Source organism: Lathamus discolor, chromosome 6 (genome assembly GCF_037157495.1).
Source record: "Lathamus discolor isolate bLatDis1 chromosome 6, bLatDis1.hap1, whole genome shotgun sequence".
Classification (NCBI taxonomy): domain Eukaryota; kingdom Metazoa; phylum Chordata; class Aves; order Psittaciformes; family Psittacidae; genus Lathamus; species Lathamus discolor.
The window spans coordinates 85627120-85643561 of NC_088889.1; the positions used below are offsets into that span (position 1 = coordinate 85627120).

Sequence of the window (16442 nt, forward strand, 5' to 3'; positions counted from 1 at the left end):
GGCCAATCACATTGCTTTAGCAACAACAGTAACAGGTTTTGTTCTTGCATTGCCAGGCAGCTTTTTGTTCCAGCCAATGGAATAATTAAGCATTGTAGACCAGATCCTCAGCTGATATAATTAGATGGCATTTCATTGAAATCAAGGCCAGCTGACACCAGCTGAGGAGCTAACCCTTGATCTACAGCAGCAACAGCTGAGGTCTTACAAAACAGGCAGGGAAAAGCCTTCTGTTTCATTGCCTTAATATAATAATGAGTTCTCTGCTTCCAACAGATTTATCAAGCAATCAGTGGGGTTTTGAATCATTTAGAATATTGGATCCCAAATTAAAGAATTCAAAGCAAAAGGCTGAATCTGGAAGCTTTGGCTTTCTGAAATGAGTTGGGAGTGGTGATGCATTTCCAGGATGAGCTGCCCTGCTCTGATGGTCTGACAGCACCAGCCAGCTCTGCTGGTAACAGGGGAAGCCAATCACATGTCTTTCCTTTCATCACTATTTAGCTCAAGCCTGCAGCTTAATGCCCCTCCAGTCAACCTTAGCAAACCATCACAGGAAGGAATGCTGGCCATACTGCCTGGTTGATCTGGGGGAAGAGATTTGGTTAAGACTTATTAAAAAACATCATATAGCTAACAAAATCCTGGGCTGGAAGGCAACCAAGGCAACATTAGTTTGCTTTTTTTTTTTTCCCCTCCTCATAACATATTAGCACACCACTTCAAAGAGGTCTCACTGATCCTTCATGCAGCAACAAGAAGTTTACTATGAAATAATCAAGCTTATGGAATTTCCTTCTGTTCAGTACCAAGCATATTCCTTAACAATAAAGGTGATTTCACAGTGTGAGAGCTTAATATGCAGTACCCCCTAGATTACCAGTGTGATTTATGTTTACAAGGCAAAGCACCAATAAATTGGGTCAGCACAAGAATCTTCAGAGGGAGAAAAGAGAGGGAGAGCAGGAAGAGTGCCCTAGGCAACATCACCACAGGGGCCAAGCAAAGCACATGATGCCCTTGGGACTTCCAGAATTATGGATAGATGCTTTCAGAAAGGAAAATCCATTTTTCCATTAGAACTAACAATAGACATATTACCTTGATTGAAAATGTGCAATCAGGCCTGACTTACAGTTAGCCCTGCTGCATTCAGGCTTCTCATCAGAAGGCTGTAAACCGTTGTAACAGAAAATAGCTGGTATGTTTACTCACCCAAAACCATGCTTCATTTATTTACCTGTATAAATTATCACATACACTCACCATTGTTGCTGATCAGTGAGGCAAACAGACAAAAATGGGGAAAATAAACATCTACACAGATTTCATCAGCAGATAAGCTATTAATTCTTGCACAAAACCAACGAAGAAATGGCAGGATATACTACAGTAACCACTCCTGAATTCTTGATTGCATCATTAAATAAAAGCAAAGGTACAACATGCAAAAAGAAGTGCTTAGTGTTAATTTGTAATATCAAATTAAAAAGTCTGTTAGATCCAAAGCAATCTTGGCTTGTGATTGTTGCAATGCAGTGTGAAATTTCCACTAACATTCAAATACTTCCAAGAAAATAGAGGAAAGATATTTTAATTCAATGGCCAAAAAAAAGAAAATGAAGAGTTGATGTAAAGGACTTGATTTCATTGAAGTTATTGAAATGAGATGTATGTAATAACTTATTAATGTCGAAATATTCCATTAAAAGCTTATTATGTCCTTGTTTACATAATGCTAGCAATTATAGGGGTAATGCTGGTCCAACACACAGCACAGCAGAAATGAAAAGCTGTTTGCCATGTACTGGAATTCAATATGAAAGCACAGTTTAGATAAGGAGAAATATTTACATTTTTCTTACTGAGCCAAAGACCTCAGAAAGTAAAATAATAAACAACTAACATCTGAAACTACCCAAATCAGGCTTTATTACAAAGACCCCATGGCTCTACACACACAAGCTCTGTGGTTAAAAGCTTGTTTGAAGAAAAGGTTGAACAACAGTCAGCAGTTACCAAGAGTTTTTGTTTCCCCATCAACTCCAAGTCTTGAAGGCAAATGTCTGAACCAGGAGGAGGTAACTTGCCTGCAAACACTGCACTTGCACTGAAAGGGGATGGGTCAGAGCATCAAGGTACATAAGCAGTGAAGTAGAGCTGAAATTCAACCAGCTGGATACAAATCCCCATTTCTTCCCTTGCAGCAGAAAAATGGCACTATTCTTTATTAGGAGCAGTTCACACACAACCCAGATAACAGCACAAGCACAAAAGCTCTCCTACACCAAACTCACATATGCCCACAGTCAGCAACAAGGTTGTCCTGGGAAGCTTTACCAGCCTTGGTAGCCCTTGGACTTGGTCCCTGAGCCTTCCTGCCCTGCCTGTTCCTCATCTAGTACTTGCTGCCCAATTTCCAGGCTATCCTGACCTTCAACCCAGCTCCTGACTTGTCTCAGTAGCTTCCTGACCACAAGCTATCTCGGCCCTCCCAACCCAGTAGATATTCAGGTTCTCATCTCCAGCCTGACCCTAACACCAGACTCCCTGACAGCCCCACAGAGCTACCAACAGGAATGCAAACATGAGATTGTCACTTACTCTGTGTTCCCAAACAGATTATTAGAGAGGCAGGGGCATCCCCTTCACTCACACCCAAGACACATAGCTCCAAATCAAGATCAGGGTTGCATTCTTGAATTTATTAATGGGAAAGATCAATGGGAAAGTATGGAGACTAGTATCTTCCTCATGTTAAGATGTGCTAGAGATGTTTTCCCCATTCCAGTATGCACTCCTAGATGTCTCTTGGCTTCATGACCTTGCCTTACCAATCAGCAGATCTTAGAGGTACAGTGGGCTATAATACACTAGCGGTGCTGATCATTAGCAAACTGCCTCCAGAATGGAGGACAAAAAGCTTGGGAATCACATGTTGCCCCATAGTCCCAAGCAAAGCCACAAACTTGCTCTCTGATAGTGCTGGCCAACTAGCCAATATATCTTATTTAGCAGATGACCATACCAATGGGTAAAGGCATTGAGAAGCAAAGAATTGTCTGATGTTATTTTACTTTAAAGCTTGCTTTATCACACTGAATGAAGAGGAAAAAAAAAACACCTGATTAAGGTAACAGCACCTGCTAATGTCAGCTGGGAAAGACTGAAGCCTGAAAGACAGCAGGCAATTTAAGGAAAAATATGCCTGCAGACAATCAACAAGAACACAAACCTTCACACTTACAGCAGTCCCAGTTAACCAGTTTGTGAGATAATTCCCAAAAACCCTCACCCCTCCTGAAGCTCTGGCTTTAACCGCTCCCTCCATCACTCCACTCCCCAAGGCACAGACACTTGCTTCCACCTGCCTCCTTTTGTCTCCTTGGGCTTGATTGGTAATCCAGCTCAGCTGAGCTCCCTAAAAGACAGCACCAGAAGCTCAGCAGAAGATAGGCTGCAGCCACAGTCAGGCAAACAACAACAAAGAAAGGAAACAAACAACAAAACAAACCACAAAACCAGGTATTTTTCTACATGCCATTCATGCTGTACCTTCATCAGATACCATACCCCCTTCCAGCAGTGGTGGGTTCCCTAGTTGAACCAAAACTGAAAAACTCTGCCTGATGCACCTAAAATGCTAGCTTGCTAAACTAGATTAAAATAAGGTGAACTTTAGCGCACTACATAGAGAGGTAGTTGACTTATGAACAGAGCTTGATTTCCCAGGCAGAACCATACAGACTTGCTTTTGAGCAGCGGTGGGAGGCAATGACACACAAGGAACCAGTGTTATTGTCCTCATGGTCAATTGACCAGATGCCCTTTGACTGATCTTGGTGAAAAAGTGGAAAAGCTGATGAAAGATGGGAAACCTTGCCTTTGGCTTCATAGCAAAATGGTTTGCTATGATTAATATACCAGTCCTTGAAGGATCCAGAGTGAAAGAATGGCTTCTAAGAGAACCAAAGTGCTGCACCTACACGGAGCTGTACCTCTGAACCCCAGTATTACGAGGTCCCCGTAGGAGAGCAAATCTTGTTCCTCCATAAAGGTACAGAGCAGTCCATGGGATCATGGCCCTGTCAGCTCTTTTTGTTCATAAATTTTCTTTTTCTGTGGGAAAAGCGGTGACTTCCGTTGTGCAAAACATGGTGACACTGTAACAGTGCATGGATGTGCTTCAGGGGAGGGCAGAGCACAAGGCTCTACATAAGCAGCCAATGAGGGAACAGTGCTTGATGGAGTCTGGCAGTGGAGGGATACTTTTTTTGAGGAAAGAAATACTTTAATGTTGTTTAACCCAGGGTAAAATGGGCCAGCATGATCAGCGTTGAGATGACTCTGTGGATAGGTGGTGGTGGGTACACAGAAGCACTTTGCAACTCTCATTCCTACTGCAGCCATTCTGACGTCTGTTTGAGTCCTACTAAGGACCATAAAATCTGCGGGACCCCCTGCTCAAGGTCAGAATCAGCAGCACAGAGCATCCCTGCCTCATCCCCTGAAGACCAGTGGAGTGGTTTGTCCCTTCCTCTCGACTTAGACAACCACCAACAGCACCCCTTGGGCTCCAGAGGCTGCCCTGGTCCCAGGACCACCAGCTCTACTAGCCATTAGGCCACCCAGCCACGGAGCCAACTGCACGGCTAACAGCAGCGGGAAAGAGGGCAGATTACCCTGCAGCATGCCCACGGATTATGACAGCCCATAGGATCTCAGATTAAAAATAAAGGCTGCTCCTCCAGAGGAAGCAAAGCACATGGCTTTCCTTGATGACCTTGCTCCGGCGAGGGGCTGTGAGCGAGGGGGAGCTGGACAATGACAGAGCAGAATCACAGCTCCCAGCCTGGGCACAGACCACGCTGACACTTCGCAATGCCATCCGTGCAGATTCCTCTCTCCGCTACCACTTTCTTTTTTTCCTTCCTTTTTTTATTTTTTGCAAACCTTTGTGGAACAGACGCCCTCTCCTTGCCCCAGTTGGAGCTGCAGTAGATTGAAAAGGGGGGTGGGAAGGAGGGAGGGGAGAAAAAAAACGGCTTTTGGTTGAGGTTTTCCTGTTACTATCACTGTAGCGTTTATTTAGCCAATCTCCTAACTATGACGTGAGGAAGGCAGGAATCATGGCTCGCTCATAATATTTAACACACCCACTGAAAGCTGGAGCTGCAGAGCTACTAGTCCAACCAGTCTCCAGAATTCAGTGTAGCTGAAAGAGGTTTTCACTCTGCACCTGCCAAAGATCTCTCCCCCCTCTTCCCTTCTCTCCCCCCTTCTCTGTTCCTTTCTCTCTCTCTCTCTCTCTCTAAAAGGCAGATCTGTAAGACCCAGCAGAGATCAAAGACGGGACCTCTTTCCTTAAAAGAACCTCTACTGATTTATATTAGTTTCTTTCTAGACCTTCCTCTCCCCCCCCCCCCCCACCTTTTTTTTTCTGTGCCATATTTAACCTTTATGTTGCAGTTGTGCCACCAGTTTTGCGGCCAAAAAAAAACCAACCCAAGCCAAAGCAAAAGCCCAGCTTGGATACAGCAGCCACCCAGACTTGATCTCAGTTGAACATACTAATCTCTCCCAAGCACTGGACGCGATGGATGAAGAAACTGGAACCGCTCAAAGAAAATGATTTTCCAGCCAATGTTCTTAAACAATCTCAGAGAAGAGAGGGAGCGAGCGGGAGAGCGCTTCTGCTGCATCACTGGGCACATTCAAAGGAAGGGAGTCAGCGTTTCCAGCACAGCCAAATATTATGGATGATTTTTTTTCTTCTGTCGCCTTTCCGTACAGGTTTTCTTAATATTATTCTCCTCCCCTCCTCCTCCCCCCCCCCCCCCCGTCTTTTTTTTTTTTTTTCCTTATTTTTTTACATTTTATTTAATTAGAGCTAGTGTCTGATGCCGGTTTCTCTTCAAGAATCAGTTTTCCCTATTTGTTGTGATCCCTGTAATAAAAAGAGAGAGAAATCGTGAGCAGATGGCTTTATACATTGCCATGCCGCTGGCATTGTTTTCCTCTTGATTTTAAAAGCCCGGTCCGGTGCTCCTTTATTTTTTTATTTCTCCTTTTATTATTTTTTCTTTTCTTTCTTCCCCCTCCTAAGTTCTTGATGATACTGAGACATGAGGACCTATTGTTTTTAGCCTGTTTATTTCTCGGCGCCTATGGAGGTAACTTTATTGACTTGATCGCTCGCTTCCCGATCCGAAGGGAGACAGCCGAAGCCCCGGGGGGGGAGCTGGAAGACCCACGCCTGCCCGGGCTTTCTCCGCCAAAGCGCTCCCGACCGACCCCGCCGCCTCCCCTCCCTTCCCCGGTAATTTATTAGCCGCCCCGGCCATGAAAATGCTCCTGGTCCGCAAGTTCCGGGTGCTGATCCTCATGGTGTTCCTCGTCGCCTGCACCATGCACATCATGATCGACCTGCTGCCGCGGCTGGAGCGGCGGGGGACCGAGGGCCGCCCCGGCTGCTCCTGCCCGCCGCCCGCCGCCGCGCCGCCCCGCGCCGCCCCGCGCTGGCCCAGCAAGCACACGCTGCGGATCCTGCAGGACTTCAGCGCCGAGCCGGGCTCCAACCTCTCCTCGCAGTCGCGGGAAGCGGCGGAGCGGGCGGCCGGCGGCGGCGGCGGCGCGGGAGGCGGGGGGGGCACGGCGGCGGCGCGGACGCGGAGACTGATCGGCCCCGGGGCGCCGCGCCCGCCGCCCCCCGCCGCCGCCGCCGCCGCCCCGCTGGCCGCCCTCTTCCAGCACCCGCTGTACCGCGCCGCCCTGCCCCCGCTCGCCGACGGCGACCTCCTCTTCAATGTCAACAGCGACATCAGGTTCAACCCGCGGGCGGCCGAGCACGCCGAGTGGTGAGTGCGGCGGGGCACGGGGACGCGGTTTGGCTCGGATCGGGGCGGCAGGGATCGGTTTGCCGGGGTAGGGGTACCCCCGGGGTTGGCGGGGGGTGTGTGTGTGAAGAGGAAGGCAGCGGGGTGCTGGGCGGACGGTGTGGAAACGTGGCGCGGCGCTTCCCCGGGTCGCTGCCTTGCCGCTTATAACGTAGGGTTTCACCGGGCGGTCAGGAGAATGGATGTAATAGCTGGTTTGGAGTAAGCAGAGGGTTGAACTGAACGATTCGGTGTCACCGGCTAAAAAGAGAGATTGTACACGGGCGTGACCAGTTGTGCTTCTTGGAAAAAGAAATAAAACAAAGCCCAAAAGCCATGAAATACAGAATCATCACAGGAACCGGCTGGAGTGCCAAGGCCGAAGGGTCTATATGCCCCAATATCCCATCTCCAGCTGTAGCCAGAGGCAGATGTTAGTAAAAAGTAGAAAGAGTGAGCCTCCCTCTCCAGCACCTTCCTGGCCTCCCAGCAGTGGGACCAGGCAGTAACACATGAACTTCCTTCAAAATCAAGGTCTGGTATCACAAAGGCATTCATCCTGGCAGGTATATCTGCCTTCGGGGTCTGATCTGTGCTCCATTTTTCATCCTCAATTAATTCCCAGTCCTAGCACCTCTTCTGCTTTCCAGCCTTCAAAGTAGTTGGTTGCCTCTGTGAATCCTATGCCCTGTTGGCTAGTAAGAAATGCTGAGAAATTTCAATGACTGAAAAATCAAAAGGGTTGTCTAATACAACAGCACCCTCTTCCAAACACACTGACACTGTAATGTTTAAACAGCTGCATTGTACCATGCAAAAGCTCTGTCAAGCTGCAGAGCAGCCAGTGTGAGAGGAGAAGTATTTCTGATTTCTGCCCCATGAGCACGTGAATTGTCCAGGCCCCTTCCATCTAATGAAAAAAACCCTGGCTGTGAAGTGGAATAGCCTGAAAAGTTCTGGTTTGTCTGAGAGGGAAAATAAAAAGTCATAATGATATGAAGATATGGAGATGACTAAAAGCATCAAGGACTCCTGGACTGAAGATACGTGATACTTTATGCAGTAGGTAGAGAGTGAAACTATCACTGATATCCACAATGCAGCTGCCTCTTGTACATATTTTCCTTGGTGGCTGCAGCCAAAGTTCACAGAACTAACATGAAGTTTAGGAGTTAAAAGCCATTTTAAGAGTCATTTTCTGTAACAGTATCCTACTGCTAGGGAAGGGGCAAAACCATCCAGAGTTATTCTTTAGTAACCAGTTTGGAATGATCCAGTTTCTTCTCATTCTCTCTACTTAGAAAAAGAGGAGAGAGTCGGAGCATTTGGTGCAACAGCTCAGGTTACTGCTGCGCTCTCTGTTTCCAGACCCAGGTCCCTGTTAAATAAAGGCTCAGGGTGATGCTGTCCTTTGAGTCAAACTTGTAAAAGATACGTACAACGTAATAAAACCTGAAGATGATACAAAACTTGCAGCTCTGTGTTTCTGCTATATAAGGGCCTCTGCTAACGCTCAGTGATGCCACTCTGAGTTTAGCTTGTGACTTTCATGGGCTTTAAATCAAGCATGATGAGTGGAAGTGAAAACCCATCTCCCATTTAGCCCCAGGTGGGAACAGGCTCCTGGTGTGCTGCCCGCACAGGGACAACCTGGGGGCTTCTCCCCCCACTGTAGTGCTTTGCCTTTCCAGGTTGTCACATTTTGAAGCCCTGTTTCTTGATGCCTGTTACAAACTGTAACATTATTTCTTTCTCCTCATTTTGGGGTTTTTGTTGTGGTGTTCTTTATTATTATTATTTTATTATTTTATTTTTTTTTGGTGGTAGGCAAAATGAAGATAATGAAGAATTTTTGCCAACTGGAGAAACCTCCATAGACTCCTACCCAAACTGGTTAAAATTCCACATTGGCATTAATCGGTACGAGTTGTATTCCAGACATAATCCTGCAATTGAGGCTTTACTGCAAGACCTGGTCTCCCAAAAGATAACCAGTGTTGGTATGTTCATATACATATATATATATATAATTTTTTTGCCATTATTTGGTCATTGTTCAGGATCTCATTGCTGTTTGAATATTAATATTTTGCATGGCTTCTCTCCGGCGTGCCTACAACATTGCTTCCCGACTTCTGTGCTCATTTTCCCTGTTAAACATAAAGAGATATTGCCATCTCTATATTACCTGAGTAATTGCAAAGTCTGCCAGCGAGGCAAACCCCATTCATTTCGGAGATATTTTACACACAATCACGCTGAAAGTGCCCAATTTGGTTATTTAAAATAAATAGGGTTATAAAAAAAAGATGGCATAAAGCAGGTAGCATCTTGCAGGAGCTAGATTGGTATTATTAGCTGATTATTATTTAAAAGGCAGTGTCTGGCAGCACTCCTCTTCCCAAGGAAGGAGCAAGGCAGCTGACCTGCAGCCCTGCAGCGATGGCTGCAGGAGCATCTGGCACCGCGGGGCTCTGCGGCTCAGCAGAGCTGCAGCTTCCCCAGGCATCGTGCGGGGAGCTCCAGCCTCCTGCTGAGCGGAGTTCAGCTCTGTTTATTCTGCTTGTAAATCCACAACAGCGAAGTGCCCATGTCAACCTTTGGCTCTGGTTAAGCAAGGTGACACAGTTCGGGGCTTTTCTCCAGGGCTGGTTAATAATGTGTCTTTCCTTGCATTTAGCTAGTGCAGGGAAAAAATAACCTCAACCCCAAATGAAAGCTCTGGGACACTAAACAAATGCACAGCCAGTGGTTTCCAGAGGTGGAGAGCTGTAGCACATGCAGTGGTTTCCGTTGGCCATGCAGAAAATGAAGTTACTTGTGCTGACCACGAAGTCTGTTTCAGAGGGATGAAATAGCATGAGCTCTGGAAAAGTGCTGGTGGTGTGTTGGCACCACGGGATGAGGTCAGCAGGTCTTTAACCCTGCAAGGCAAAATTTCCCCTGGCTTCAGCAGGAAATGGCCTGGGCAAGAATAGCACGAGCAGCCCTAAGGTTTACATTTTCTTTTGTGTGAATCACAGCAGCTGCTGAGCAGGAATAAAGGAGATCCTGGGTCATCAAGAGTGGGCTTATTTTAGCTGATCCGGATGGAGTAGGTGTGAAACACAGGGTGCCACAGGAGAGCTTTGCCTCCACGAATTGAGCTGCCCGGTGGCTGTACTCAGCACACATCTCTGCTCTGAGCTCTGCTAGGGCAGGGTATGGAATAGAGCAGTTTGTGGTACCCAGGTGCTATCTCACATGTTGGATTCAAGGGTCCAATGGACACCTAGTTTATGAAAGATGACAAACACAGGCTCATTTATTAACCTGTGATGGGTTTTCTGTCCCCAAAACTCTGGATTGGAGTGATTCATTAAGGAGCTCAGGTTTGACAAGCCATGTATTTCCCCTCCTGTAGCTCAGATTTGACATTGTAGGTAGCAGCAGACTGCCCATGCTCCTCTGGCCTGTGCTGGAGGGTAACAAGGGCACTGGTGATTTTCTCCTTGACATGAGCCCTTTCTTGACCTCTTCCCTCAATACCAACTGATTTCTGGAATATTAGTGACACGTGAGAATGGGGATTGAGCCAGCGCTTGGTAATACAGGAGTTAACATTGATCTTCAAGCACATCCATGGAGGAGGAAAAGATGCAGGCTATGCCTTTCCCCATCCCCTGAAGGCAGCAGCAGTGTCCCAGGCAGTGACCAGCCTGTCCCCAGCTCTGGGCAGAGGTGATGCTCAACCAACTATTGAGGTTTACACAAAATGTGTTGGCCATAGCAGTGTTTTGTACTGCATGGGTGCTAAAAGTATAGATCTCTATTTACCTCTTCAACACTTCAGAGTTCAGCCGTGTTGTCTATGCAGGAGGAGAGCAGTGTTTGCAGCACAGTTGGCAGCGTTTGAGCCACGAAGTCTGTCACTTCTGCAGAGCAGTGGGATGCTAAGGTTATGTAGGGACATAGAAGCTGGTGGCGGAAAAAGGGAGGCAGGAATGAAAAATAATAGTTCAGTACTCACTCTTCACTTGATCTTCACTTATGCTTCCGGGCATGTTGCTTAACCTCTGTATGCTTCAGTTAACCTAGCAGCAAAATGGTTATCAAAAAAATAGGAGTGAAGTCGTGACCCTGGTGACGTAAGTGGAAGTTTTGCCATTTGCTTCCCTGGGGCCATGATTTCACCTAATGTGTTGTATAGATGTGTCATGAGGTTTCCATTAATTATGATTTTGATAGAGCTTTCAAATCAGCGGGGAGAAAGGGCTATGGGACCACAGAGGAAGATTTATAGTTGGCTTTTAGTGATTTCCTGTGGGATTGTCTCTCTGTTAATGTTTGAAGAAGGCTCTTCAGAACGCAATAGGGCCTCTTATGCTCTTAAGAAAAGCACAGAGATATGGGTTCTATCAATGATTCAGTATAATTTCCATAAACTAAAACATGAGGCAAATTTGTTATTGGTATTGGTCACTGTGGGAACTGACAGGGAATTATTTCTACACATCAATCCCAGTCTAAAATCAAGTATATGGAAATGAAAGAGGACTTTTGCCAATGTAGAATGCCAGTATCTGGATTTTGCTGGTAGGTAGCATCTACTTCTTGCCCCTGGGGGGATTTAGGAGCTTAGTCAGGTTTCAAACCAAGAAAGAGCATTTTGTGAATACACTATACTTCTTTGTTTGTTTGTTTTTATTACACAGTGCAGCATCTTTTGTGTGGCAAATTCTTTGGGTGTTTAAAAGTACACGTTTTAAAATAATTCTTGCCAGTTTTCAGCTTTACTGCAGAGCAGCAGCAGGGATTCAAAGTGTGTGAGATGATTAATGGAGAGCAATATGTTTGACCAAAGGACATTTATAGAGTTGTTACATTATTTTGCATATTCCTGCATATCTTTTAATTTGTCTTTCTTTTTCCTTATAGTCAATTTTTATTGTTTTGCTGTTTTTATTTTTTTAAAGCAGCTAGGAAGATGCCAGGTTAGAAGTATAAAGTAAATGGAAACCTTCATAAATGCCCAATCTTCAGGCTTCTTTTTTCAAGCAGGGCAATTAAATATAGAGGCTTACATGTATTAGACGAGGTAGGATATTGCTTTATCCAGTTTCTTTCCAGCATCCAGATTTGCCTTGGCTCTAATAAAATTAGGTGATTTGCTGTGTGAGTTCTTGATACCTATAGTAATTAGATCCAATCTGCAGCTAAACAGCTTAGCCACATTGTCATTTCTTTGCTCAGCTTACAATATTTATGGAGGAGAGTGGTGACCAGATTGATCCCCCGCCATCTATTAGAACTGCTCACATAACTCTGTAACATGCAGTGTTATTTTAAAATGAAAACGGTGACAGAAGCAATTCCCAAGAGCAGGGAGCGCCAAGGTGACATTTTCTTGATGTTAAAGTTTAAATGGAACAAATCCATGGATGGGAAGGAGCACCACATTCAGCTCCCACAGTGACACCTACAGCTGGCCTTGAAAAGGACAGGGTTACCCAGAGCTTTCGAGCTGAGGATGTATTCTGTGCCCTGCATCAATATATGTATTTCGTATTCATTTTATTCAGCATAAAAGGGATAGCTCTTAATTTGATTTAATTCACTGAAAATTTCCTCTTGCCAGAAATAGGAGCCTAGAGAGAATTGGTTTTTCATTGAGCACTGAAACACAGTTTTCAGAAGAAGCACATGGACAGGCAATTACATACTTCCTTTGCCTTTCATAACTGTTTATTGCATACATAAATAACCATAGTTAGCTATTTTCTTGCATATTTACAAGGCGTCTGTGCATAATTGTGGTAGCACTGTCAGCAGTTTAACAACAAATATGGCATGGTGCATTGTAGAGACAGTGTGGTCTTGATCTTGATTGTACTGATGTCCAGAGGAGCTGTGTTGTGGGATTGCCTATGAGCAGAATAGGTTTTTGTAATTCCTGTGTTTAGTTGGGTTTTATTTTTTGATTCTTTAAATTCACTGGTTGGTAGGGTTTGGAAACATTACCTGACCGAGTTAATTTCTGAACCTGCAATGCCTTCAGTTTGTACAAGCAGTGATTAGAAAGCAAGCATGTGAGATTACTCACACAGTGAATAAATGCTGCAATTAACTGAGGTGGACTCTGCTTCAAGTCAGGGAGAAAAAAAAAAAAAAAGACAAGATGCTTAATATTGAATGTAAATTCTGGTGCTAAAAGAAATTATTAAAATCTCAGCCAAAGGAAGAGAAAAAATGCTGTTGAGAACATGTGAAAAACATAATTAAATGTAGCGCCATTGATTTACTGTATAAGAAAACAATGAATCTGCCAAGAGTCAACAGAATGATTTAATGTATAATTCCAGACAAAAGGAGGGACTTAACATGTACAACAAAGCCTCTGAATGATTTCACAGATCTCTTCCCCTCTACAAGTCTTTTACTGTCTCGACTAAACCAAGAAAGGCCTCTAAAAACAAGTTAGCAGAAATGGCTCAACAAGAACAAATTAAGAGATGATGAGGGGTTGAATTTGTTCTGAAATATGTTCTTTACAGTGTGTACAGGGCCATGTCTCTAGCCTGGGGCAGAGTATTACTTTTTAAAGCCAACCAGCACATTTATATTAAATTTAAGCTTGGCCTATAAATAGGAATCCAAAATGGATCTGTATGTCCTCTGTTTCAGATGTTAACTGCATCCCAGGCTTCGACTGGATCTCACTTCTCAGGCATTAGCATTGCATAATTAAATACATTTTAAGAAGTGTGTGGATCCTGACCAGGGTCAGAGGTCCTGTTGGAACTCTTGCTCTCCATCAGAAGACCATAAGGGCTGGACAGGCCAGTAGGATGAGGGCTATCACGAAGCAAAGCAGGAGCTTGAAAGCCAGATCAGTTTAAATTCCAAACCCTTTTGGGTCAAATCCCTTTGGGCAACATTGTGCCTCTGCTAGGAGTTAGTATCAGATACTAGCTAGAAACACTAGCATACAGTTATAAGAAGATGATTTGGAAATGATACATTGTGCATGTTTTATACTGGATGGTGTCCATGGATCAGGAAGGGAATCTGGGTTTGGTATGGGTGGGGAGACAGGGTGGGGAAGCAACAGACATGGCATGTGGCTGTGAGAACTGGTTCCCAGATGTAAATGGAGTGGGGATTTTTGGAGGCTTGATTCAAAGTCCGTCAGAGAAAACAGAAGTAATATCACCAGTTTCACTAGTCTTGTACAAGACTGTAATCCCACAGATACTCAAGCTAAAAAGATATTTTGGAATATTTTGCAAAGCCTCCTAAAATTAGGAAGATTTCCGATCATATCTGGAAGCTCTTGCACTGGGTTAACAGGAAGGGTTAATGCTGCTTTCTATTTCCTTCTACCTTGGTGGGGGAAAGAGAGACTTGAGATAACCTGAAGATAAAAAGCAATGATGGTATTGGGATTTGTTTTTAACACTGTGGCAGTATGTCCAGGAGCTGTATGAGACTTGATTTGAGGTACCTGCTGTGAGCTGCTAGGTTTATAAAGTCTTTTACAGAGCTGTTCATGACCTGTGATGTTATATTCAGAAGCCTTAAAATAAAGTGAATTCAGAGTGTGACTAGTGGTTCCCTTGGAGTCAGTACAGCTTCACACTGCAAGGCCTTCTTAAAAATACCTCAGCCTGCCGATGGTAGATGTGGCATTTCTTGGAAAATTGTATATGCTGCTTCTGGGTTTTATTAATTCTTCAGAAGTGTTCCTATGGGCAGTAGGTGAAGGCACAAGAGCATCTTTAGGTGAGCAAACAGTGTTTGGGAATAAGCTCCTGGAGGACAACGGGGCTTCCGCTGTTTGGCCATAATGGTTTAACTGAGGTCTGAGAAGGAAAGGGAGTTCCTGAAGGAATAATACAGCTTAGAAAATGAGAGGGAAGCCAACATGCAGATGTAACACTAAGTTAGGACAAGGGAAATAATCTGACCTAGAGGTCTGAGCAAATCATCTTCAATGAGATCTGCTCTTTTCTGACATTGCCACCCCTAAGATTTAGGCAACTCCCAAAGTCAGTTTAGTTTAGAGGTGTGTGAAGGGTTGTGTTGAGCTCAAAAGGACTGCCTTAGATGAGGAGATTGCAGGGATTACAATGTTAGGTTGTAGCTAGTCTGGACTTGGAGGGTAGCTTTGAATCATCTCCAGCCTGGCCAGCAGTTCTGCGACACTGAGTGAGCAGCCAGAGTGGGAATATCTGCGTGCGAATCCAGATGATGTGGGGAGAAGCCAACATGGACCTCTGGCAAGGGTTGTTGCTCACGATGCCTGCCATAAGGCATGATGGGACACTATTCCTACCAATGTCACCCTCTGTTTCGGGGAGGTCCAAAGTTTACTCCTAGCAGCAGCAGAGGGACAACATGCCAGCAAAACTTCTGTTTGGTCAAGGCTACTATTGCAGTCAATTAAGGCAATAATACAGTAAGATGGATCTAAAAAAACCATGCTTTTTAGATGCTTTTGTCTTACTTCAGCATAATTCCTTCTGTCAGGAAACCAGGCCTTTGTGAAGAATTAGTCTGAATTGTTAATCTTCATACATTTCCCTGCTTGGTGATGACACACTGGTGGTTGAGTTCGTCTGCTACTAAAATCATCTGTTGAGTGGCTTCAATTTCCTGAGAAACAAGTCTTCGTAGTGTATCTGAAACTTTGTGCTTACAAAAGGGCATGCCGGAGCATCCTTTCTTCTTGGCATTGCTGTGATTTCCCAAAAGCTTGGCTTCCCAGCCATACCCCAAAATAGGCACTATCTTTGCCTTTTCTCTCATGGGCTTACAGGATCTTTGGTGTATTTTGAACATACATGTCTCTCAGAGGAGATGGAGACAATCTCCAAGCCCTGAGCTCCTCAAAATTGAGTGAAAAAGCATAAATTGCATCAATTTTAGAGAAAAAACAGTCTTCAGTTGGTGTGAGCAGTCTACAAGCAGCTGTGTTGAGGTTGATGGGATGGAGAGAGTTATGTCTCACAGACAGGAAGCAATTCTGCCCTTTGGTTCTGAGGCTGATATTACTGACCTATTTGGAGATAGCCCATGCAAACAGCAGTGCATGGTTGTGCTTTAAAAGAGTTGGGCAAGTTGTACCTTCAGCAGAGGCTGGGCCAGGAAGGTAGCGGGGGAGCTCCTAAGCAGGACCATGTGTCCCTGCAGGCATGAGGCAAGGGCAGCTCCAGCTCTTTGGTTGCTGTCCAGACAAACCAGGAGTGTTTCCAGGCTGCATAGCTGGGCTGTGATGGTCCACATGTAGATTTGTGGGGGGAGGATTGCTGCTTCTCAAAGCCTGGGCTGAGGGCCTGTGCTCTTTCTTCCTTCAGGTGCGTATCAACTGACCTACTCTACACAAGAGAGGGAGTTTAATATGTGGAAGCCATGTTCTGCTTTACCGGTTCAGTGCAAACTCTTTAATGCCCTTTAGTTTCTAATTATTTATTTGTTCCTTTGGGATAAAGTGGAAATGCAAGAGAAGGCTGGGATCAGCAAAACAGCAAGGCAGGAGGGATTTTATTCTAGGAAAAGTATAATTACACTCACCAGATTTACATAGCA

At 44.9% G+C, this 16442-nt stretch overlaps 1 protein-coding gene across 2 annotated transcripts in view; it reads left to right on the forward strand.

The window, feature by feature from the left end:
- Positions 1 to 5157: 5157 nt before the first annotated feature.
- Positions 5158 to 16442, forward strand: part of FAM20C (FAM20C golgi associated secretory pathway kinase) — a 59993-nt gene continuing 48708 nt past the window's right edge. The window contains exons 1-3 of one of the 2 annotated variants that reach the window (XM_065684408.1): positions 5158 to 5793; positions 6147 to 6857; positions 8703 to 8875. In XM_065684408.1, the coding sequence (XP_065540480.1) occupies positions 6343 to 6857; positions 8703 to 8875 (688 nt within the window). In that variant the 5' untranslated portion in view covers positions 5158 to 5793; positions 6147 to 6342. Of the gene's footprint in view, positions 6858 to 8702; positions 8876 to 16442 lie in introns of both variants that reach the window. The other variant, XM_065684407.1, reaches the window with a different exon arrangement.